We start from the raw sequence: 25380 nt of genomic DNA, 5'->3' as shown, positions 1-25380 counted from the left end.
CACAGGTGTCAAAAAATACTGCCAGTCAGCATTGTAAGTTTTAATTCAAAGCCTCCCTAATATTCTTTGTTAATTGAGCTCCTTCAGACATAAATGGTAAAACATGAGAAAAAAGGAAAAAGTCATGTTGGATTTGGGGGCGGGAGTCCCTTTTGAGCAGGACTAAATAATTTTGCATAAACAAAGACATACAGATTAAGGGACTAATAAGCGCATCAAAATACTTCACATTTGTGTGTAGCTTTGTGCTTTCCAAAGCACTTTTACATTCACATTCACGATTGCATTTAATACCACAAGGTGAGAACAGTGTGCCTTCACTCTCTCGGCCTCTGACTCTGTACCTGCAATAAGGGACCTAAACTAGATTACACATACAATCCCTCCAGACTCTGCCAGTCTATCAAAAGATGGCTGACAGTTGCTTGCTTTTTACTTCGTAAAGTGTTTTGCCATTTTTCAATCTAGTGATGGGGTTTATGGGGAATGTGTAATCTATTTCACAGAATTGTTTTGAGGTTTGACGAAAGCAAGAATGGGGATGTCTATCATGGGATGATGATCTCATGTCCTGTGCCCATGGCTGACAGAGCTAGTCAGTCATGACGTGCTTTCTTTGGAGAATTGGACTTCCAGCCACAGAAGCCTCCTTAACACCGTGCTCATGGTAGTCAGTGCCAAGTGATAGGAGTCAGCTTGTTCTGAAATTTGCTATTTCTTTTATATCTGTCTTAATATCTGTTCCTGCCACACCATATGTTTACAATTATAATAATAGGTCAAATACTATTTTTGCTTTCAAGTAGAATGACTGAGTTTTAACATGCCAACCAAAGTGGAGTTATCTACATGAGTGATGATAATTATCTTCACTCGTCTGTGGATATAGAATTTACAAAGACCTTTCACTTTCATCATCTCACTGATTTTTCTCAAAATTCTGAGATAGTCAAAGCTGATATTATCAGGCCTGGCCGGGTAGCTCAGTTGTTTAGAATATTGTCCTGATACGCCAAGGTTGTGGGTTCAATCCCCTGATCTGAGCACATACAAAAATCAACCAAAGAATGCATTAATAACTAGAACAACAAGCCTCTCTCTCTCTCTCTCTCTCCCTTTCTCTCTCTCTCTCCCTCCCTCCCATCAATAAATAAAGCTGATATTATAGTCTGCATTTTGCAGATGAGGAAATGCATTCACAGAGGTTAAGGGACTTTTTCCAAAGTCCTGTGCAACAAGAGCAGCTGACACTAAAGTGCAACTCTTCTGTCTTGCCACCTTGTGTACTTTCCATGATATCGCACTATTACAGAGCAAACGGGGAAATTCCCATATGCCGATTGGCCTCTGGGGTGTCCTCTTCATATCCCTTTGAAGTGCAGAGTTGAGCCTTTCCACAGGCCCCTGAACAAAGGGTAAACTGTCATTTGGGAAAGTGAGACCTAGGAGAAGAAATTTCCTGGCACTTCAGGTGCTAATGAAATGTCAGTTGGTTGAAGGGATGGATTTCTGAGTAGGTTCCACTGCTGTTTGGAGAGCCAGGCAGTCTTGAACCTGGGTCTAGTACAGCCTTCCCATATGGGCACAATAGTGCTTCTTTGTGGAATAAATTGTCAGTCTCCCAAAGGTGGATGTTAATAGAAAAACCTAGGAGATTGTTAGATGAGTTTGGGGGCCCTGGAGTGCTTGATGGGGTGCAGGGAGCAAGCATAGCAAGTGACTGCCTCCCAGCCACTTCTGAGAAATGGAAAGACACCCCTGAATGACTTCTTCCTTCCACTTCCTCTGCTTCTGCTCTCCTCTCCTAACTCAGTGCAGTGGTCATGCTGAGGGGCAGGACAAACTACCCAGTATTTGTTCCCACCTCACTTCAAACACTGGACAGCAGCCACAGAGAGGCCTTACCCATTCTTGTCTTGAACTCTCCACCAGTGAATCTCAGAGCTGTCCAGCAGGTAGTACTCGTCATTGCGCTGTAGCGTGAGTTCCTGAGGATCGTTCGTTTGGTAGTCATACAAGGCAATGACCAGGGTTTCTTCATGCTCCTGAAGTGATCGCTGGAGGAAGAAGACAAAATCAAACAAAGATGTAGGAAGGAGGTAAACTGCAGAGCGAGGTCAGCAAGTCCCTGAGTTATAACTTGCTCCTGGGAGGATGCCAGGTCAAACACCAGTTCCGAAAATCCACTGGGGTATTCTCTGAGACAATTGCCTTTCTCTAGTTGTCTCTCTTTATGTGTTAGGATCACGGTACTGAATATACAAGGACATTAGTACTCGTCATTGCGCTGTAGCGTGAGTTCCTGAGGATCGTTCGTTTGGTAGTCATACAAGGCAATGACCAGGGTTTCTTCATGCTCCTGAAGTGATCGCTGGAGGAAGAAGACAAAATCAAACAAAGATGTAGGAAGGAGGTAAACTGCAGAGCGAGGTCAGCAAGTCCCTGAGTTATAACTTGCTCCTGGGAGGATGCCAGGTCAAACACCAGTTCCGAAAATCCACTGGGGTATTCTCTGAGACAATTGCCTTTCTCTAGTTGTCTCTCTTTATGTGTTAGGATCACGGTACTGAATATGACACAAGGACATTCAATACCTGGAATTCATCACCCCTCCCATTCTACGAGGTGAATTCCGACCACAGTGAATTCCAAGTAGCCACTCACATTTCACAAAAGCCTGCTGATTTCTCCATTTGTACCATGTCACATGTTGCAGCCTCTCTGCTGGAAGCATGACATTCTTGGTGAAGGTGATACAGCCAACACTAAATCGTTTAGTCCATGCTTCTCTGATTTGATTTGTGGGTTTGTCCAGATCCATAGAATCATAAGCTGGAATTCCTCTTAGAGGTCATGCAATTCACTCTTTTGTTTAGAATGGGGAAACTGAGGCCCAGATGGAGTAATGGATGTACTCAGTTTAGCACTTGAATTAGTCTTAATGCTCTTTCCACTATAGTACACGGGCTCCCTTCTTGTGGGCTCTGTTGCCTATGTCTCTACTTTTTAAAAATATATATATTTGTTGATTTTTTACAGAGAGGAAGGGAGAGGGATAGAGAATTAGAAACATCGATGAGAGAGAAGCATTGATCAGCTGCCTCCTGCACAACCCCTACTGGGAATGTGCCCACAACCAAGGAACATGCCCTTGACCGGAATCGAACCTGGGACCCTTCAGTCTGCAGGCCGACACTCTATCCACTGAGCCAAACCAGTCAGGTCTGTCTCTACTTTTTAATACCTTTCTTAGGATGAGAGATTGAGGACATGAAGAAGAGACTGTAAGGCTGACAAGTCCAGGATGGGCACATATGCTGCGGGCTGGCAGATTTAGTGAGAGATTAAATTCGGGAAGAGATTGCGATTATTGGCTAGAACGAGATTTGTTGTTATAAAAGTCAAAAATTCTCCGAGTCCTTGAAGTATTTGATAGCATAAAAATACTAGAGCTTAAAAGAAAAAAAAAAGACTTTTTTTGTGTGTGTGATCCCAGCTGTGTCCAGAATGGAATTTGAAGCCTAGCTATTTATGAAGCTTGTGAGGTGGTACATTGGGTTCCTTGAAGTAGAGTTGATGGGCCTGAGGCTTTTGCCCTAAGAAGAAGGAGTTGTGTCAAGGGCATTTGAAGGTAAAGGCGGGATATGACTGTTCCACGGTCTCTCTCACACAGAACATCAGGCTTGTTAGCTCAGACTGGATTAACAATACATATAGCACCTCTAGATGCCCATTCGAGGTGCTGTCACCCATTAGGTGACAGAGCACATAAGTGAAGGGAGAAATAAATTCAAGTGGTTCAAGGTAAGACATGTTGCAATGGATTTAAACCTGTGGTTGAAAGTAGAACAACGACTGCAAAGGCCCTGTGCTCTGAAAAGTCTTCAAGAGCCAAGTGGCAGAATCCAAGGAGAGAGGGGTGGGCAGTGTTTTCTGGCCTTCAACTTCATGGATAGTGAAAATAAGACAAGGGCAAACTAGCTTAAGACGTGTGGGTATAGATGAGACTGTGGGGGAAACCATCTGCGTGCCAGGGTGGTGAGATTCTGAACCATGTCTTCAAGAGATGTGGTGAAATATTTTTAGAAGATCAATGAAAAAACGAGGGAGAAGAGCTCATTTTCTGCTACAACCTAACACACTGCTTTCCTGTTGTGAGGGATGAGGCTGATGACACAGATCTAAAAACCAGCCTGAGGTTTTGAGCGATTCAAAACTTCTCTTATGAGGACGCTGCCAGTTTCTGAAATGTCACCATGTGGAGGGAAGCAGCAGAGCTCATCCTTTGGGAAGAGCAGTGAGGAAGCAGAATCAGTAGGTTCTGGAATTAAAGGGCAAGTACTAAAATGTGGTATTTGGTATTGATATGATCATAAGGGGCAGGCTGATCTTTCTCCTTTTTTTTGGTCTTCTTGACTAAATAGCTTCTCCAGAGTTGACTCAATATCACTGAAATCTTGGCCAGTGTTTCTCAAACTTCAGTGTGCCTCAGACTCACCTGGAGATTTATTAAAATGCAGATTGCTGGGCCTCTTCCCCAGGGTTTTGATGCAGTAGGTCTGGGGTGGAGCCTGAGAGTCCGCATTGAATTTCTAACAAGCTCCCAAGTGATGTTGATGCCGCTGGTCCATGGACCAAACTTTGAGAACCACCACTCAAATTAGAGACCACCCCACCAGAAACTCTGCAGCCTACTGGTTTGACTCCCAAGTGTCTGAATGGCCTTGGGAGAGTCCCAAAACGTCTCTTGGGACTTGATTTCCCAAGCGTTAGGAAGAGAATAAAGCACTACCTCTCTTGAGCAGCTAGAACTCCTAGTGAATTTTGAACTAGTAAAAGTGTGGAAGTGCTTTGAAAAATATAAAGTAATATCAAGTATATGCTTCCAAAGTGCCTTTATGTAGAACGAATATGCAATTTTACATAGAGTAAATATGCAAGTTTACGTAGATGTGAGCGGTTATTATACTCCAAAGTGGTCAGGTGGCTGGACACACCATTTAATACAGTAAGTGTTTGTTGAGTGGACAAAGTGAGGTGAAGCTTTAGCAGATCAGTGGCCCATTTACATGGACAGACCCAAGAGATAGTTCAGGCCCAAGAAACCCAGTGTGCTGAGTTCAGCTGAAGCACGACACTCTACTGGTATTGCCTTCACAGAGGGTCTGAGGAATCTGGGCACGCAGGAAAAATGAAGGTGGGAGCATGCCAGTCAAGCAGCCCGCAGCAGTGGGCCCACCCTCACTCGGCGCTAAAGGTTTCACTCACCCTGTTGTCTTCAGGAGTAGGAGGAAGAGGCTTCTTTGAAGCTGAAACGAGAAAAACAGAAAAAGAAAATGAGCCTAAAACTGAACATCCCCAACCGGAGGTGAGCCGTCGGGGGCTTTTCAGAGAAAAGGGGCCCTCTTTGAGGAGAACAGCAGGAGAAAGGGGCAGAAAGAGCCGGTGAGACACAGAAATACAAAGATCGACCCTGGTACAACCTCTGTTGTATCTCCCTCAGCCTGCTGGTTCGCCGTGTCATTCTAGGAGACAACAGGAACTTCTGGAAGCCAATATTCCAGGCCTCTTTTTCTGTGTTCCCAGGCAAAGCCTAACCCCAAGGTTGTGACAGGGATTAGGCTTGTGTCCTTCCTGGAGACTTCCACGATGGCACCTGCTAAGCCCAGGAGTGGGAATGGCTGACTCAGGGGGACAGTGACTCACTGGCTTCCTGATGCTGTTGTGGGCTAGAGGAGGAGGTGGGAGAGGGGGCGGCCACCAAGGCTGAAATCCACTTTTAGTTGCCTTAGGGCCTCTGAGTATGTGTTTTTGCTGCCTCCTCCACACAGCACACACCAACACCTTTCTTGATCTCTCCTCTCTCCATTCCTTCTGTCCTCCTTTCTTCTCTCTTCTTTCTCTTTCTTCCTCTCTCTTTTCATCTATTTCCCCATCTCTCAGTATTTCTCTTTTGAAACCCTGGAAAGTCAGGCCTGGAATCCATGGACCAAGTGTGCATGTATGGGTGGCATATAAGAGGCCGTTCACAGGCTTTTGCTCAATTCAAAGATTTCTCTAACAATCAGAGATAAGAGGGGACTGGGCTGCATAAGTAGGTGGTGAGTTCCTCATCTCTGCATGAGGCTGACTTGATGTTGGACAGCCTGTGTCAGGGATGTGGTAAGAGGAGGTTCACCTCCTTTTGTGCTAACTCCTTGAGCAAGGGCAGGGTTGGGTATTGGGTATGCAATTCACAGAGAAGAGGGAAAACTAACATAATAGAAAGCATGCTTCTTACTCAGCATTGAACTTGGAGCCAGGAGACTGGCATTCTCACCCCAGCTCCACCACATACCAGCTGTGTGGCCTTGGGCCCTTCTGGCCCTGAACATTCTGTGACTGATCTCATTCTTCCTCTGGCCTTGTTCTTCCCTTCCTTCCTTGCCCTCTGTGTGAAGTTGGTATGTGGTGAGATCAAGGCCAGTTCTGGTTGCAAAAATAAGTGTTGCTGTGGGTTGGGTACAGCAGGGTCCATTTTTACTCAATCACCTCTCCTGCTTCCCAGACATACATACACATACTGCTATATCTCAGCTTCATTCTTCTGTCCACAGATAAGAAAGACTAGTAGACACAATGGCCACTTATGGAGAGCTCAGTAAGTGCCAGAAGCTGTGCTAAGAGCTTTGCATAACCCAAGTCTCCCAACAACCCCACAAAGTAGCTACTTATAATCATTGTCCCCATTTTACAGATGAGAAAACTGACTCAGAGAGATGCAGATATGTTAAGTAACATATGTGAAGTCACATAGCAAGGAAGTGATGGGGCTGGGACTCACCCCCAAGTGTTTTTCACCCCAGAGGTCTGTGGAATTGGACCCTTCCCTGTATGTGTGCCCAACACAGGAATCCTATGAGACTTCGCCCAAAGCTAATGATCATGTGCTGTGTGCACAGCGTGGTATGTTCTCAGATTCTTCTATTAGCTCTGTCAAAGCCGTGGTGCATAGCTATTTAAAACAAGTCTAAAAGAGTATAAAGAAAGCATGGTCAGGTGGGGACATGATCTAGGTGGCCATGCAGAAGCAGGACCATTGGCAAAGTGACTGCCCTGGGTTCAAGTGGGGAGAAGCTCAGCATGACCAGCTCCCCAGGTGTCATCTGGTGAGTCATTCCGATGGTTCTCACACCTCAGTCACGTGTCCACCACTCAGTGGAGGGAAACACTGCTCACCCTGAAGCGATACAGCTGTGACATGCATGGTGGAAACAGCAAATGGAAACACAGATTCAAAGAATTTCAAAAATGGAAAGGGGCTTAGAGAATATTTCATCTTAGGCCCCCTAAAGCTTCCCTGACCATTTCAGAGATAAAGATGTTAGGGTCCTTCAATGGCCAAGTGACTCATCTGGGGGCCCACAGCAAGGTGCTGGCAGGAATTTGGACACCAGATTTCTGGCTTTGGGAAGGGTTTTCACTCCCTGAGGCCAGCCCATGCCACCCTGTCATTGTGGTCAATTCCACCCATATAAAACCTTCCATTTCCTTTTCATTCAATACTCATCATCTTCATGAGTATGGTCAACAGGGCTAATGCAGAGGATCATTGATTTCTAAAATTAGATAAACAGTATTCTTCTGGGCCAAGGGACTGGTAACCTTGAACTTTCTCTTCCAAGGTGGAGGGTGAGAAGCAGTGTTTTTTAAACTGGTACTAAAATGGACTATGACTCAGGAAGCCACGGAAAATCCAGCCATGTGTCACATTTAACACATCCGCCTTGAGTTGTCAATCTGAGGTATTAGGTTTTAGTGCAAAAAAAAAAAATTGACAGATGAGAAAAGGTAATTGGGCTAAGAGGTTGAGAGGTGAGGGGAATGGGAGCAAAAAATTCCATCATTCCTATTCAACAATGGCTTTGCAGAACACTTCCTAGCTGTGTGACCTTGAGTATCCTGAACCCCTCAGTCCCCTCTTTCTTTAACATCACATCCTCTACCCCAGGAACGGGAGCATATTGCATATAAAAGTGCATCAGAGTGGAGCCGCACTTTATTGGGGGTTCAGGTCTCCAAGTCATCACATAAAGTAAAATCGAGTTGCACCCCCATCCCCAGGATCTGAGCCCTTGACCTCGCAGGCCAAACAACAGTTTCTTTTGTTTTCACTTTGCATGTAAGCTGTGGCCTCCTTTTCTCTGACATTGTGGAGGGCCAGGGCAAGTCTGAAGGGGAAGTGGGGAGGAGCCAGAGAGCAAAATAAGCAGTTGTTTTGTTTTTACTTTCTTCCCTCTCCAAGTGTATAGAGTTGAACTTGTGTAATTAATACTTGTGTGATGTGATGACTCTATAAAAAAATAAATATAATGGGGGGAGGTAAGAGATCAACCAAAGGACTTGTGTGCATGCATATTAGCATAACCAATGGTCACGGACACTGGGGCGGTGGGGGCGTGTCCTGGGGGAAGTGAGAGTGGCCTGGGAGGGGTCAATGTGGGAAAAAGGAGACATATGTAATACTTTAAACAAGAATAAAAAATATTATATACCTCTTAAGGTGTTCCTAAAATTTAAGATTTAAGTAGACCATGCCATTCAAATTTGCTAACTTGAAAGTTATAGCAGTGCTTCTCAAACATTACTGTGCATATTAATCTCCTGGGGATTTTGTTAAAATACAAATTCTGATCCAGAAGACCTGGGATAGGGCCAGAGAATTTGCATTTCTAACTAGCTCTCAGGTGATCCAAGGACCACCCTTTGAGTAGGAGGAGGTATAGAGATGGAAAAAATCAACAGACCGATAGTGGAGGCAGGTGATTTTCCTCTGAAATTTCTAAAAATGTAGAATTTTGCATCCAGTCTCCGACACCCCTGATGTCGGAGAAGCTGAGAGCTCTTACTTCCTACCAATAGCGAGGTCATGCATTTTACAAAGGAGAAAGGGAATTCCCAGTGTCTTACCATTTTTGGTTGGATCGTACTGGGCACAGCCCACTGCAAGCTTCTCCAGCTGAGCACAGCACCTCCATCTCCCATCCATCCAGAAATTAGGATGATACTTGGACACCAAACTGTTATTATTCCTCGTTTCTGAAAGGGGTTGGCACCAGCAGAAGAGTTATTTCCAGATCAGTCTATGGAGGACTACTAACTTGATAACGCCTTGAGATTGGACCCACCTGTGTGAACTGAGTGACTAGTACTCAGAATAGTCAGAAAAATGTCCCTTTTCCCAGGCATATACATATATGCAGGAGTGCATGTTGTATCAGCAGATCTCTGGCTCTGTCTTGGGTTAGTTATATGTCCTTAGGTTGGGCAAAACCCTTGTCCGAGCCTCAGTTTCCCCAGTGTACAATGAGGTTGTTAGACTGGTTCAGTGGGCCCCACAAAGTGCCTTAGGGCAGTGGTCGGCAAACTGCGGCTCGCGAGCCACATGCGGCTCTTTGGCCCCTTCAGTGTGGCCACGAAGTTTCAATCGCACTGTACGCAGGTAGTATTTTGTGGAAGAGCCACACTCAAGGGGCCGCAGTTTGCCGACCACTGCCTTAGGGTAATGGGAAGACTGAGTAGTTGGGATTCCCCCTTTCTATCTCTCCCACTTCCAACCACAGCAACTTTGCTTTTATCCCTTCTAGATCTGTGGCTTTAAAGTAAGGTTATGGTGAGGTGGGGGGAAGACTCTACTGCTGAAAAAAACACACCACAGTATAAAAGCTGGAGAACTAGATAGACTGTCTTTCATGCTTCTCCTAGTTTTAGCATCCTATGAGTAAAAGCCTCTCCCAGAGGGAGAAGGGCAATGATCACCGTTTGAGCCCTTTTGATTACTTCTCATGTTTGTTCTGTGGCTGTTATACTTGAGAGCACTTTCCAATTTACCCAGCCAGCACTTGCCTGTTCATATACCAGTTGAGACTCACACTAACCTTGGGAGAAGACAAGACCTACATTTTTATTCTCATTTTTCAGATAGGGGCATTGTGGCTCCTGAGATTTCCAATGGCTTGCTTACCATGAGTCCCCATAGCTACTTAGAGACAGATTAATAATTGAACCCCATTCTCCTGTAAAACCAGGGCTTCAAGCTAAATAATAGTAATAATAGAAACACCGATTGCGTGCTTCCTTTTGGTTTTGTCCTATGCATCTGACATGTCCTAAGCCATTTAATTCTCACAATAACCTTATGGGTGTTACCAGTCAGAATTCACAGCTGAGAAATGGAGACAACGAAAGGTCAAGGAACTTGCTCCAAGTCACACACTAATAATTGGCAGAGCTGGGATTTTCACCTTAGCAGCCTGGCTCCACATCGCATGGACCCAAATGCTGTGCTGGTTCTAATTATGCTTTCAGAAAGGTGAGCCTTAAGAAATACCCTCGCTGCTGGTCTGACAGCGTTTAAAGCTAGTTAACATTTATTGGGCGCTCACTCTGGGCCAGCTAGCTCCAAGGGCTTTACTCACAGCAGTTCTGAAGGCAGGCACTATTATTATTCCCTCCTACACCCCCTTTTAAAAATAGATGGGGAAACTGAAGCACAGAGCAGTGGAGGAAGTTGCTCAGGCACACATGGCTAGCAAGTGGCAGAGCCAGGACACAAGTCCAGGTCATCTAACTGGAGGGTCCATGCTCTTATTCTTCACCCCGAACCAGGAGGCAGCAAATTTTTTTCTTAAAGGGCCAGATAGTAAATATTTTAGGTTGCTCATCAGCAGGCAGATTTGATATATTATGTAGGTACTTATATAACCCTTTAAAATGAAACCATTAAAAAAAATTATCCTTAGCTTGGAACCTTAAACCAAAAACCAGTGGTGGGCTGGATTTTCTGACCCTGCACTATACTGGTTGTTACCATTTGGGCCCAGAGTGAAAGGTTCGGACCTCCCAGCAACACCAAAAGGAAGAAATGTTTGAGCCTCAGCTGCCCTTTATTCTACTGTGGAACCCAAGCCTGCTAGAGGATCAAGGGATCTCAGGACCCGGTCACACAGGAGGTTAATTACCTTCTTTAAGGGCCAACACCCAGCGCTGCCGGCTCTCACGGTCTGGAGCAAACACATACAGGAGGTAGTTGTCATGCACAACCTGGAGACACACACAGAGTTCAAGGTGAGTGATGTGCCTGGAGATGGATGACTGACAGCAGGCCCATCTGGCTTCCTGGGCTAAGAATGGGGTCTCAGTGTTTGTTGTCAAAAAAGCAAACTCTGGATGATCGGAGGACCAGTGTCCTTTTCATTCAGACTTTGGGGTGCTGTGCAGACACGGCGTGAACCTCCTCAGCTTAGGCTGCTTGTCACCAGGTAAGCCATCACTAAATTAAAACAGCTGAAGAAAGAGTTCTCTTCATAGCACCTTTATTTCTCATGTTAATTTTTCAGGAAAGAAAGTCTTTCTGGCATATGAAAGAGTAAGATATTACCTTAGTAGATGACAAATGTTTAATTGGGATTTTAAGAACTTCTCATTTTGAAACAATGTAAGACACCCAAGAAGTTCCAAAAATAGTACAGAGTTCCTATGTACTTTGCACCCACCTTTCCCCAATGACAACCTTTTATGTAATCACAGCACATTTTCAAAACCAGGAAATTGACCCTGGTACAAAACTATTAAGTAAACTACAGAACTTCTTTGAATTTTACCGGTTTTTGTCTTGCACTCACTTGTAATTGGAATTTTAATGACAGGAAAATACACGTTATTCCTTTTACTTTTAGCCCTAAAAATTCCAACCCCATGGAAGTCACCTTTCTAGTATGACAAAAGTCTTTTTTCATGCCACCCAGATTGTCAAACAAGAATGATACCCAAGGATGTTCAAGGAGTTATCCACTCCTGGAGAGCTACAAATGCCAAGAGTAGTAATAAGATGTAGGCAATATCATGACCTAAAGGCTAAAGATACCCTCCACCTGCTCTGCCCTATAGAACTTTCTATCACCTGGACAGAAAGCTCTTCCAATAGAACTTTCTGCAGTGATTGCAATATTCTATCATCTGTGGCTACTAGCCATGTGTGGCTATTGAACATGTAAAATGTTCATTCATTCAATGTGTCCAATGTGACTCAGAGCTGAATTTTTAATAGTTTAATTTAAATAAATTCACATTTAAATGTAAACAATCAGATGTGGCTAGTGGCTACTGTATTGGACAGCATAATGCCGGCTAGTTCTCAGATAGTAAAATCTGATCCCTTTTAACCTCAGCACCCTCAAGCAATTGCTAACCAAAAGTTGCAATTGGTCACCCCAAGTCATGACTAAACTGCACTTAAAGAACATTAGGCTTGGGGCCCTTGCTAGTTTTTTTTCCTCCCCCCACGACTTTCCTTGAGGTAGGAAAGACATAAGGAAAAGGAGAATGAGGAATGACATTTTTTTCAAGATTTTGTCATTTGTCATCTTTGTTGAATGAATGAATGAAAGTGTAATTGATCGACAACACAGCAGCTTTTTCCCTGCCGTTTGTCTAAGTTCTAATGCTAGACCAGAGTCATCCCTGTCTCATCTTCTGTTACAATGACTGAGACTTTCAACCATCATATATAAGGTATGAGGAACTGGTGCCCTCAGGCACGATGACTTACCTGAAAAGGATACTTGTAGTGGCAAGGGATGCTAATGTCACTTTTCACAATCTCGACACATTTGATCCTGGAGAGTTCAATAGAGCCCTTCAAGGTGCGCTTTTTCTGTGGGAGGGGAAAGCACACCCCATTTAAAAAGAGAGGAGACAATATTTTTATCCAAGTTACTTCCGGAAATCCATTACTAGGTAAGATCCATTAGGTTTGTAAACCAACCCTCCAAATATCCAGAAGCGACTCCTTGGCCTCATTGTCTGAGAAGGACACTGAGCAGAGTCCTAGGAGAACATGCTCTTTGAATCGTCTTCTTGAGGTGACTGATTCTTTCCACTCATGGAGCATGGTGTCTTACATTTCTGTGAGCTTGTGACAAACAGCAGCATTTGCAGAACTTGAACCTGGGATGCGTAGCACAGTCTATGGGAAACCAGCCACACATGTGCCAGTTTTCTCTGCTTTGTGTCTATCCATAGCCTTATTAAGTCAGTAATTAGCTCAGGCCTGATCTGGATGGTGATGTATATATACCTTTAGTGGTATCTTTCTGTTCTACATCTGGCTTCTCCGTGTCCCTTAGTTGTCCCAGTCCCACAATGACAGCCCTGTAGCATGTTCCTGAATCTGCTCTATAACTCTAACCCTTCACCACACCCCCAGAAAATCTTACCGGCCCATTTGTCTCTTTCATTTAGAAACTTGTTAGATATATTTCCTTGAAAACAAATTCACACGATGGTCTTCATGACTTATAATGATGTTACATGTTACCTGTTTGTGAGGGTCCTTGTCCTTGGAGAGTGGATCCCAGGGGATGTTACCCAATAGGACAGATTCTATTAATGGACTATTGGGCTCATGGAAGGCCAGTTAGGGAAAAGCTTTTTGAGATCAGAAACCTTTCACAGGAGCCTAGAATTAGGCTTCTGTTGAAATTAAAGTTTAATTCATCTGTGGAACCAGTAGACAAACACTTCATTACACCTCATCCCTTACAAAGAGACAAGTGGTGGTGAACTAGGTAAAAGCTTGGAAAGGACTAGGTTCAAAGTTGAGCTCTGATTCTAACTAGCTTCATGATCTTGGAAAATTTACCAACCTCCCTAAACTTCAATCTCCATATCTGATAAGTGAGAATAATAACGCCTACCTTTTAAGGGTTGATTAGGAAAAAAAGGTGTAATTACATTGTTTATAATAGTTGCCCTCAATAAAGGATACCCTCTCAATTAAAGAGGTTCAGGAAGTCCTATGACAAGAGAGTTGTGATATATGAGTGCACTCGGCTGGTGGTATTCAGACAGCCATGGCATCATCAAATTGGCCAGAAGTGAGATCAGTCTTTACCTCTCATTTTTTGATACCCAGATTGTTTGCTGGCCTGTACTTTATTTAGTAGCTGAGGCACAGAACTAATTAAAAAAAAAAGTCAAAATGTGAGAAGTGCCTCCTATCAAGTACAGGGAAGCTTTCTGGTATTTCTGTTTAAATTTTCTTTCTAAAATCTACTTTATTTATTTTCGAAAGTACAAAAATCTCTCCATGGTCATTTCAAGAAATAAAACAACATGAAGGTCTATGAAGAAACTATTTATAGTGTCTTATTATCCTACCCTCTCCACAATCCTGAAGCAGTCAAGGTTAACCATTTGGAATGCATTTGTCTTTCCCACACACATTTATAGGATATATACAAACAAAAACGAGCATCTGCTCCATGCAGTGGTCTACAGCCACGTTGTAATCTAGCATTGTATGAAGAGGTCAGTGTCCCTATAAAAGCCTCTGTAAACATGTGCCCTGGACTCAGACTATCTTTTCACTTAGGGTCTTCCACAGCTAGAAATATATGCCCTGATCCTACCCATAATCACAGTCTTTGGAATGTTTTTTTTTAAAAAACAGAAGAGTACAAAGGAGCAGTCCTTTCAACAGCCATTTTGCTACCAGTAAACATTGTGTCTAAGCTTTGAGGTTATCTTGTTTTTTCTATCTCTGTTGGGTTATTTCCTTAGCAGTACACACAGTGAAATGCAACAAAGGGCTCATGGCAATAATATGATGGCTCCATTTGCAGACATTTTTGTCCTTGGAACTCACTTAGTCCTGTGTTTTCTGAGAATAGAAGCCAGTCTCCATCAGATTTAAGGCTAATGCATTTAGCCATTCAGGAAATATTTATTGCAGGCCAGCAATGAGCTGGGCACTGTTCTGAAGGCAGTAACAGAGAGACGAACACAGTAGACTTTCTCATGGAGCTCACAGTCTAGTTGGGAAGGCAATCAATACCAACAAGTGCTATAAAGACAATAGAACAGATTGATGTGCTCAACGTGTGGTCAGGGCAGGCCTTTCTACAGGGAGGGCATTTGAGAAAAGATCAGAAAGCTGAGAAAGGAGTCAGACATGAGAAGGTCTGGGGAGTGAGCAGCCTCGGGAGAGTGAATGGTAAGAGCAGAAAGCCCTGGGGTGGAAAAGTTCTGGATAAGTGTTGGTCTCAGTAGCCTGAGATCATCATAACTAGGGTATGAGTGGAGGTAAATGGTAACTGGAGTTATGAATAGGGATAAAAATTATACATGAAATTCTAAAGTCCCACTGTTGGACAGGAACTTAATGTGAGCCAAATATGTATTTAAAATTTCTAGTAACCACACTAAAAAAGGCAAAAAAAAACACCCAAATAACCAAGTACAATTAATTTTAAGAATATATTCTGTTTAACCCATATACTTAAAATATTATCACTTCCATCTGGAATCACCACAAAAAATTAATGAGCTATATCACTTTTTTATACTAAGTCTGTGAAATCATGTATTTTATAACACATCTCAACTCGGACCTGCCACATTTCCGGTGCCCAGTAGTCACGCATGGCTGGTGGCTACTTTACTGGACAGTGTGGCTTCAAGATTTCCAAGAAAGACTTCTCCTCTGAACTCAGATGATCTCCTTTGATTTCTTAATGCTCATTGATTTCAAACATGGATTTTAAGAGACATTTGTGCCTTCACCATCTGTCAGGTGAGCCTGCTATCAGGCTTGCTCTTCTCTTGGATGGGTTGATGTTCCACTGTCAAAACTCACTCTGGTTCTCAAATGAGAGCGTGGGTCCCCCCCTCACAAGCCATCCTTCTTGGTCAGTCTTTCCAAAAGGCCCCCGGGCCATTCTTCCTGGAGCTTACAAGACCTGATACGTGGTAAACAACAGGTCAGCTGTACCTTTCCCCAGCTGGGTACCGGGGAGCCGCCGGTCAGCGAGCTAAACATAGTTCCTTCTCTGGGAAATGGTGATTGCCTGTAATCATCCCAAATAACGGTGCTATTTCTGAAAAATACCAGGGTAAAACCTTCCAAGGAAACCACACAAAAGCCACCAGAAAGAGAGACACCAAGTAAAACATGACTTTGTTCTTGTTATTCTGTCTGCGTTGCTCAGGGTAAAAGGCACAGAATTTCACTTGGCCTTGTCTCCCTGCTTGGCCATGTTCAAAGCTGTCCCCACATTCCAAAGCTTTATCCGGGACATCTGACATGTGTCTAACACAATCCAACAGGTGCCCATATACATGTGAAAAGGCAAGCTTGTGTGAGTGGCTTTGATATCTCCTTTCTCTTTATGTTAATTTTTGTATAAAATAGATTTTTGGATTGTGACTTTCAAAGAGAGAGGCGGGGGGCGGGCAAAATAAAAAAATGATAATGTTTTTGAGCATTTCCTATACTTCAGGCATTTGACGCACCATCTTATTTAACCACGATCTCCATTTTACAGGCGAGGAAGTTGAGGTTCAGAGGGGTCGAGTCTCTTCCTAAGTGGAAGAGAAACACACAAGCTCAACTCGAAGACTCCAGAGCAGGGGTCCTCAAACTACAGCCCGCGGGCCACATGCAAATACAAATATTGTATTTGTTCCCGTTTTGTTTTTTTACTTCAAAATAAGATATGTGCAGTGTGCATAGGAATTTGTTCATAGGTTTTTTTTTTACTATAGTCCGGCCCTCCAACGGTCTGAGGGACAGTGAACTGGCCCCCTGTTTAAAAAGTTTGAGGACCCCTGCTCCAGAGCCTTCATGACTAGGCTTCATGGCTTTGCACTCACCCTGGCTTTCCACAGAAGGCTTTTATTCCCCAACCCCAACACTGAACAGCCAATGGCATGACCGATTTCTCCAAGCCGTGAGCCAATAGAGATTTGTTTCTGCACATTTGGTCATGCAATGCTCCTGTGGATTTCAAAGGGGAGTGTTTTCCCTGGCTCCTCAGAATAATAGCTCCTCTTTGCTCCATAACATTTGCTCCTTGGCTGCTCAGCTAGCCCAGTAGATACATTAGTGAGAAGTTATATGTCTGGTACCCATGCGAGAGGACATCTCTACGCTTCTTGAAAACAGCAGAATTTGAGCTTTCTGCTCTGGTGAGGCAGAATGGGACAGAAACAGAACTCTCATGTCAGGAAGACCCACGTCTGCCTGACCAGCTGTGCAACCTGAGACAAGTGTCTTAACTTCTCAGTTGCTTTGTGTTTGTTTGTTTTTTATGTGGGAATAATAACGATCCTTGAATCATGGGTTAATTTAGAGGATTTAAAAGAATGACATAAACTTACCAGCAAAATAAAATCATTCAAATGATATACTAATCATTCAAATGTTACCTTCCTTGCCTTCTCCAAATGCTGCCCATAAGACAAGACTCTTGTCTTGTCTTTAGGTGCCCACATTTTCCTTGGGGATTGTTTTTTTTCTGGGCAAATATGTAACCAAGAACCACCATTTGGGAAGATAGCATTAATTTTTAACTGGAGTCATTTTTTTTTACTTTGTCAATTATTTGTAAACATAGAGCAAAACAATGAAAGGGACCTGCTTCCTGGTCTTCTCAACTTTGTCACAATGTGAGGACTTTAGCTTTCTATTTCCTCTCAATTCTCTGGTCCAAACCTTCCTCAAATAGACATTCGCCAGAGGCTTGACTTACTTATAACTTAATATCTGCACTTGTTTTGGAGGATTTTGGATTAGGACAGGTATTAGAGGACTTAAGCCAAGAGGAAACTTGGATAATGGAATTCCAGGCATCAGCTGAGAATATTTCTCAAAGGGGAGTGATGCATTTAAGACTTTCCTGGATCACACTGTACTGGTAAATGTAGTCACATGCTGCCTTCCTTTATCAGTTTCTTTAAAATTAGGAAATCTTTCTGATGATTTTTTTAAATTCTCTCCCGAGGATATGTTTATTGATTTTAGAGAGAGAGGAAGGGAGAGAGAGTGAGGGAGAGAGAGAAACATTGATGTGAGAGAGACACATTGATTGGTTGCCTCCCATATGTGCCCTGACTGGGAATTGAACCCTCAACCTTTTGGTGTACAGGATGATGCTCCAACCAACTGAGTTACCCAGCCGGGCTCTGATGATGATTTTAACCAGACATGTCAAATATTTTGCTCATAGCCTCTTCTGGGATGTAGCATAGCCATGGTACCAATCTGAAATCCCGCAATGACACAATTGAAATAAAAACTGATGTGTGAGATGAAACCTAAGTGATTGATGTGGGGGTTGTTTGCCATGCTCCTAGCCGACTGCACAATATCAGTTCTAAAATTAGTTTTAGGGGTCTTCCCAGATTCTAGTTTCATCCCTTCTGCAAAAATATGCTAGAGGCAATCCACAAATTCCCTGCCAGTCTCCCAACTCACTCAGCCTTCTGTCTTTTATGACAAAGGGAACCCTTGTAATGCAGGGGAGAAAAGCAGAGGTTCAGAAGGGAGAAAGGACAGGTTTGAATCCCTATGACAGGTGACATGGACCAAGTTGTCTCGGTTCTCTGAGCTTAGTTTTCTTAGCGCTTCTTATTTCTTTTAGTTTTTCAAGAGTAGGGGATGCTGACGGCTGCAGCTTGGCGTTATTATGACCTGCACTCAAAGAAGGCACCTAACACGCTGCTTGATACCCAGTGCAGATGTGATTATTACTGTCTCTGTAGAAAAAGTAGCATCCACAAGTACAATTTGTAATTAGCTGTTGCTGGTTCCTTCCCTCCCACCCAGCTTCATCTGAACCTACCTCCACTAAAATGTAAAGTTCTGGGAAGATCTGGAATCAAGATGGTTGGTTCCGAGGCTCCTGGGCTGACTTAAAAGCCTGGAGACTATGATCCATCCCACACTGACTTTTCTTTCATCTTTTCCACAAGACTTTTTAGTCATAGAAACTAAAGAAATACCTGAAGCAACTTAAATATCCACCAAAGACAAATGGTTAAATTAGTTATGATCCATGCATTCTGTGTCTGCTCTGTAGCCATAACATTGGTGCATATGGAGGGACAAAAGTATTTATATTACATGTAAAAAGCAGGTTTAGAGCAAAAGATGAAGCATTCATCTCACTTTTGGAAAAAATAATCTAATATACAAGATGACACAGAAAAATGTGTACACACTTAACAGCTGATAGCTCAATTGATGTTTCTTTCTTTTTAGATTTAACCCATTGGAATTCATAATTATTCAAAGTGTGCATTCATTTTGGGATACCCTGTAGATCAGTTTATGAAAATTCAAAGAGATAATATAAGAAGGAACACTGCTAACACTGGCTCTCCTTTCTGGGTGGGGTTTGGCAGACTTTTGCAATGCAAGTGATATCTGTAAGAATAAAAGCGTAATATGCTAATTAGACTGGACAGCTGAACGACCTTCCGGACATCATTCCGGACATCCTTCCGGATGAAGCCGTAGTGGCAGGGGCCCGAGGCAGAGGCAGTTAGGAACGATCAGGCAGGCAAGCGAGCAGTTAGGGGTGATCAAGTAGAAGGAACACTGCTAACACTGGCTCTCCTTTCTGGGTGGGGTTTGGCAGACTTTTGCAATGCAAGTGATATCTGTAAGAATAAAAGCGTAATATGCTAATTAGACTGGACAGCTGAAAGACCTTCCGGACATCATTCCGGACGTCCTTCCGGATGAAGCCGTGGTGGCAGGGGCCCAAGGCAGAGGCAGTTAGGAACGATCAGACAGGCAAGCGAGCAGTTAGGGGTGATCAAGGAGGCAGGCAGAGTGGTTAGGGGCAATGAGGCAGGCAGGCAGAGTGGTTAGAGGAGATGAGGCAGGCAGGCAGCCAGGCGACACCTGCGGGATCAGGCCTAAATTGGCAGTCGGACATCCCCTGTGGGATCCCGGTTTGCAAGAGGGTGCAGGCGGCCAGACTGAGGGGACCCCACCCATGCCTGAATTTTGTGCACCAGGCCTCTAGTACTTCTATAATATCTGAAGTTTTGGGCAGGCAGAGTGGTTAGGGGTGATGAGGTAGGCAGGCAGAGTGGTTGAAGGCAATGAGGCAGGCAGGCAGCCAGGCGAACCTGTGGGATCAGGCCTAAATTGGCAGTCGGACATCCCCTGCGGGGTCCCGGTTTGCAAGAGGGTGCAGGCGACCAGACTGAGGGGACCCCACCCATGCCCAAATTTTGTGCACCAGGCCTTTAGTACTTCTATAATATCTGAAGTTTTGGTGTTTTTTTTTACAGTGAGCATGTAAGTTTACTAAGCAGAAAAATTAAAATAATATTTTAAAGCAGTCAGAAAATTTCAAAACACCATATTGTAATACAGGTTTGTCAGATGACGAGGGGAGAAGGGTCAGGGCTGCATATCAAATGCTGGGTGAGCAAAGTGATGCAGCTCTGCCTTGTAACCTCATGACCTCATTAGCAGTAAACAGCAGCCAGGCAGCACCTGTCACCTGCTCCTCTGTATCCATGTAGGTTCAAGTTCATGATGGGGCCTCTCATGTTCTTCTTGAGTGAGAGCTACTTTCTCCAGAGATCCAAAAGAAGCAACTCTGTGTGCTTTTATGTGTATTTATCTTAGAAGCGAAGCAATAATCCAGGAATAAGTTCCAACCCTTATTCATATTTGATAAAGATATTAGTGATCCTAGCCTTTAAAAAGTGTGTTTGTGTAAATGCGCTTACAAATTGGGCAGAGAGAAAAGGGCTTCTGCAGAAACTAAGAACTAAATGCTATAAGCCATACAAAGGAGATCATCACGGTGTCCTGCACCTTTTGTATCTCATTGTCTCTGGTCTGTGAACGCTCTTTCAAAGCCCTCCTTCTTTCCAGAATAGTGATATGAGATTTTTAATTAGTTTGAAAGAGTACATTTTTTACATGTACTTTTGAAGCACTGGAGAGTTGGTAGCCAGAGAATAAAAAATTAATAACAACCTCATTGCATTTCAGGAAATAACTCCTTGCACAGAGGTGATGTTCAATTAATATTTGTCAATCGGTTGAGTGAGGGAGCAGCAGATAAGACCAAGTGTGCAGCAGAAAATGTTCTTTGTAGGGCTAAGATAACACTCTTAATATAAATGGAAAGATATCCATGTTTAGATAATCTCCATGTCTATTTGTGAATTCATGATATCATTGGAGAGAGCTATAGTCACATAGTTTCCACTTTTTTGAGATTAAAGGGTCTTTAGAAATCAATATCTAATTTTTCCATCAGTATCTCTTTTTAAAAATATGTATATTTTTATTGATTTCAGAGAGGAAGGAAGAGAGAGAGAGAGAGAGAGAGAGAGAGAGAGAAACATCAACGATGAGAGAGAATCATTGATTTCAGGAAATAACTCCTTGCACAGAGGTGATGTTCAATTAATATTTGTCAATCGGTTGAGTGAGGGAGCAGCAGATAAGACCAAGTGTGCAGCAGAAAATGTTCTTTGTAGGGCTAAGATAACACTCTTAATATAAATGGAAAGGTATCCATGTTTAGATAATCTCCATCTCTATTTGTGAACTCATGATATCATTGGAGAGAGCTATAATCACATAGTTTCCACTTTTTTGAGCTTAAAGAGTCTTTAGAAATTAATATCTAATTTTTCCATCGGTATCTCTTTTTTAAAAAATATATTTTTTTATTGATTTCAGAGAGGAAGGGAGAGAGAGAGAGAGAGAGAGAGGGAGAGAGAGAGGGAGAGAGAGAAACATCAATGATGAGAGGAAATCATTGATTGGCTGCCTTCTGCACGCCCCCCCCCCCTACAGAGATCGAGCCCACAACACGGGCATGTGCTGGAATTGAACCCGTGACCCTTCAGTTCGCAGGCCGATGCTCTGTTCACTGAGCCAAACCAGCTAGGGCAGTATCTAACTGTTTATGTTAAATATTTAACCTCAAGGTGAAACAACTTTCTAAATTGGCTCTTATCTTTCCATTTCTACTATTCAATTTACACTCTGAGCAGACTGAGGACATAGACTTGGAAGGCAGCTTGGTGATTATTGAAGTCAAAGGGTAGCCCAGAGGGTAGGGTCCTGGCGTTCCAGCAGAGCCTCTTCACTTTTACCTGTTTCATATGTGGGGGTGGGAGTGCCATGTATAATTTTGTACTGTGAGAGGGTTCCATGCTATAGGAAGTTTGAAAACCACTCATCTAGTCCAATCCCTTGGTATTATGGACAAGAAAATGAAATTCCAGGTAGAATAAGGAATTACCAAGGTCACCCAGGCTAATTGGTGCCAGATTTTCATCCTATTAAACTGCCAGCTTGTTGCTTCCTCATCTCCTTTCCCTTTTCTGGAATTACAGAATTGCAGTGTGTCTGAGGCTTTCAGTCCTTTAGGCCCTGTCTAAAATGGCAAACTCATTAGTCAGCAGAGCCAAATATCAACAGTACAATGATTGAAATTTCTTTTGAGAGCCAAATTTTTTAGACTTAAACTATATAGGTAGGTACATTGTTATTAACTTAATTAGGGTACTCCTAAGGCTTAGGAAGAGCCACACTCAAGGGGCCAAAGAGCCGCATGTGGCTCGAGAGCCGCAGTTTGCCGACCACGGATCTAACCCAAAGAGCTCATTCCTGCAAACCTTTCAGATCCTCTAAGGTGATCAAGTAGGGAGACTGATATTTTGCAGAGTAGGAGGTCTTTTGGCACCCCTTAAATTCTACTATATAGGTGGTGGGTTCATCTATACATATATATACTGACTTTAAATCAAAACATCTTACCCATGTATAAAATATATTTCCCTGCTCTCTTACCATAACATTAAAAACCTATAAAAACCGTGTACTTGAAAATGACCACAACAATGGATTTTTTAAAAATATACATATATATTTTTTAATCGATTTCAGAGAAGAAGGGAGAGGGAGAGATAGAAACATCAATGATGAGAGAGAATACTGATCAGCTGCCTCCTGCACGCCCCCCACTGGGAATCAAGCTCACAACCCTGGGCATGTGCCCTGACTGGGAATCGAACCATGACCTCCGGGTTCATAGGTTGACACTCAACCACTGAGCCACACCAGCCAGGGTGGATTCTTCTGTTTTTTTTATTAGTTCTGGTAAATTTGGTGGCCCCATGCATTGCTTCAGTCTCTTTGGAAGGGGATGTAGCAACAAATGATGGAGGCCATAAGTGTTCTCAGCCTGTGACACTGTTATCTCACACATGGTACTCTATCTTAAGGGACTGATTTTAAAAAGGAGACAGCACTGTTTTAGGTATATTATTATTTTTCAGTGTTTTCACTGACTACCTGGAAACAACCTGAAAGAAATGTCAAACAATAGATGATAGAAAAATTCATCAATTTGTTTAGACACATGAAATAGATAAGTATATCTCTGAAATGAACCAATTCAATTATTAAAGTTGATGTCTTCAGACAAAAGAATTATGGAGAACATTTTGTGTCATTGTTTTTTGTTCATTTTTTAAAACAATATATGAAGGCTTGCTGCTCTGTCTTTTGAGGTTAATCAATGAGTTTAACCTGATTCTAACTTTTCATCAGTCCTTGCTTCTAGAGACTGTCTGAGCTCAGTGTTGGTCATGAAGCAGGTTAGACACCAGTACATTTCCACCAAAATGTGGAGTAGAATGATTCTGTATCAAGTACCCTCAGGGAGAGGGATGCTATAAGAAAGTTAAAACAGAGTTGCCCATCGCATACTACACAATACATCAGAAGAGTTCACCAATCTAGACCACATCGTGCGTCAGCTGGCTTCCTGGCTTCTACTCCTGCCCCTTGTATAATCTGTCATCCCCACGGACATCAGATATAAATTCCTTCTCTGACTACCCTCTTCCCAAGCAGCCCCAGCTACTGCTTAGTTTTTCCACAGAACCTACCACAGTCTATATCATGTATTTATGCTTGCGTGTTGTCTGTCTCCTCCACTAGCATGTGAGCTTATATGGGCAGATACCTTGTCTTGATTATTAACCACTGTAATCCTAGCATCTACCACAGAGCCTGGCACGTAGTAGGTGCTCAAGAAAGGTTTGCTGAACAAATAAATAAATAAATCTAAACCCACCAAAACAGAAAAACTTCCTTGATACAGTGTTAAGTGAAAATACATAAATAAAGAAAAAAATAGCTTTGGTACCATATATGTAATTTTGGAGGGGAAAAAGTGCTATACTATTTGAATTTTTTATAAAAAGTAGGTATAATTCCTGTGACTTTTAATATATAAAATGTATACATAAGTTTATATTAAATTATAAATTTACAAATATTAATATATAGTAAGAAGCCTACTTATAAATACTTTAGGTTAATGGGGATTATGTGACAACATAAGACTTGGGATAAGGTTTTTATTCTATTAACATACTGACAATTTTTACTGAATTTCAAGGAGCCAAGCAGACATTTGATCTAAAAGGGGAATTTTATATGCATGGTACCATTTCAGAGCTTCTGTTTCCTCCTCTGGATCACTTTAAGTGAGGTCCCCAGTCATGACGGCAAACCCAGACTGACATCTAGCTGGAAATGAGATCTTGAAAGATCTCCCTTCTTCAGCAGGCCTAATAACTCATGGACAAGTGGAAGTAATAATTCATGGTTATTACTGGTTGGTTAAGGAAATGGGAGAATTTTCTTTTTGGTCAATGAAAAGTTAAGAACTTTAGAATTATTTTCTGTGGGGTCCATTACTACGTTAGTTATGAAGATGTCTTGTATTCCATGGACCTCATACTACAAGAGACTCTTATGCTTTCTACTTACACCTTTCTTCCAGACTGAGTCAGTAACTAAGCCCTCACATTTGTAGTATTGCTCTGTGACCTAGTTTTCCTGCAGAAACTCATTAATGGATGCACCAGTCCCTGAGCAGCAGGAATCACATCTAATTTTAATGTGGGAGTATTTGCTTCCAAAACAAAAGTGCTGTAGCCAGACGCTATCTCCACAAAACATCAACACACAGGCAAAAATCAGTTCACGAAGAAAGTACATTAAGGCAGACATAGAAACTGCATATATTTGGGCTTGAGGGGCTTAAATTGCAAAGCACTCTGCTTTGGATTCTTTTTTTTTATTTTTTATTTATTTTATTTTTTTGCCTGATTAGACAAGGCCCACAGTTTTAGCTCCCAGTTGTTCTTCTGAATTCAATTGGAGTTATGTGACCTTCATTCACTCACTATTTACTGACATCCCAGCAGCTTGTGTTGATGCTACAGTGATGAGCAAGGCAATCAAGATTTCTGGTCTCATGGAACACCTTCTGATGGATGTACAGACAGAAAATAAACAAGGAAACACATCAATGGACCCAATACATAAGTGCAGATACTGATGCATTGAAGTATCTATTGCTTCAGAAGAAAAAAAGAAAGAGAATCCTGGGGAAATATTTAAAGAGATGGGAAATAATGAAGAACCTTGCAAAAAAAAAAAAAAAAGCTGTGGTGTTCCTGACCGTGAGAACAGCGAATGCAAAGACCCTGCACTTG

The 25380-nt window shown here is 42.6% G+C and overlaps 1 protein-coding gene across 1 annotated transcript in view; it reads right to left on the bottom strand.

Annotated features, from left to right (window-relative positions):
- Positions 1 to 25380, bottom strand: part of ITK (IL2-inducible T-cell kinase) — a 49163-nt gene that overhangs the window by 18771 nt on the left and 5012 nt on the right. The window contains exons 2-6 of the mRNA XM_005870610.2: positions 12590 to 12694; positions 11001 to 11082; positions 8950 to 9078; positions 5269 to 5309; positions 1906 to 2057 (exon numbers count right to left, since the gene is read on the bottom strand). Coding sequence (XP_005870672.1) covers positions 1906 to 2057; positions 5269 to 5309; positions 8950 to 9078; positions 11001 to 11082; positions 12590 to 12694 — 509 coding nt within the window. The remainder of the gene's footprint in view (positions 1 to 1905; positions 2058 to 5268; positions 5310 to 8949; positions 9079 to 11000; positions 11083 to 12589; positions 12695 to 25380) is intronic.

Source organism: Myotis brandtii, unplaced genomic scaffold (assembly GCF_000412655.1).
Source record: "Myotis brandtii unplaced genomic scaffold, ASM41265v1 scaffold32, whole genome shotgun sequence".
Lineage (NCBI taxonomy): Eukaryota > Metazoa > Chordata > Mammalia > Chiroptera > Vespertilionidae > Myotis > Myotis brandtii.
This window is presented reverse-complemented; position numbering and strand designations above follow the sequence as displayed.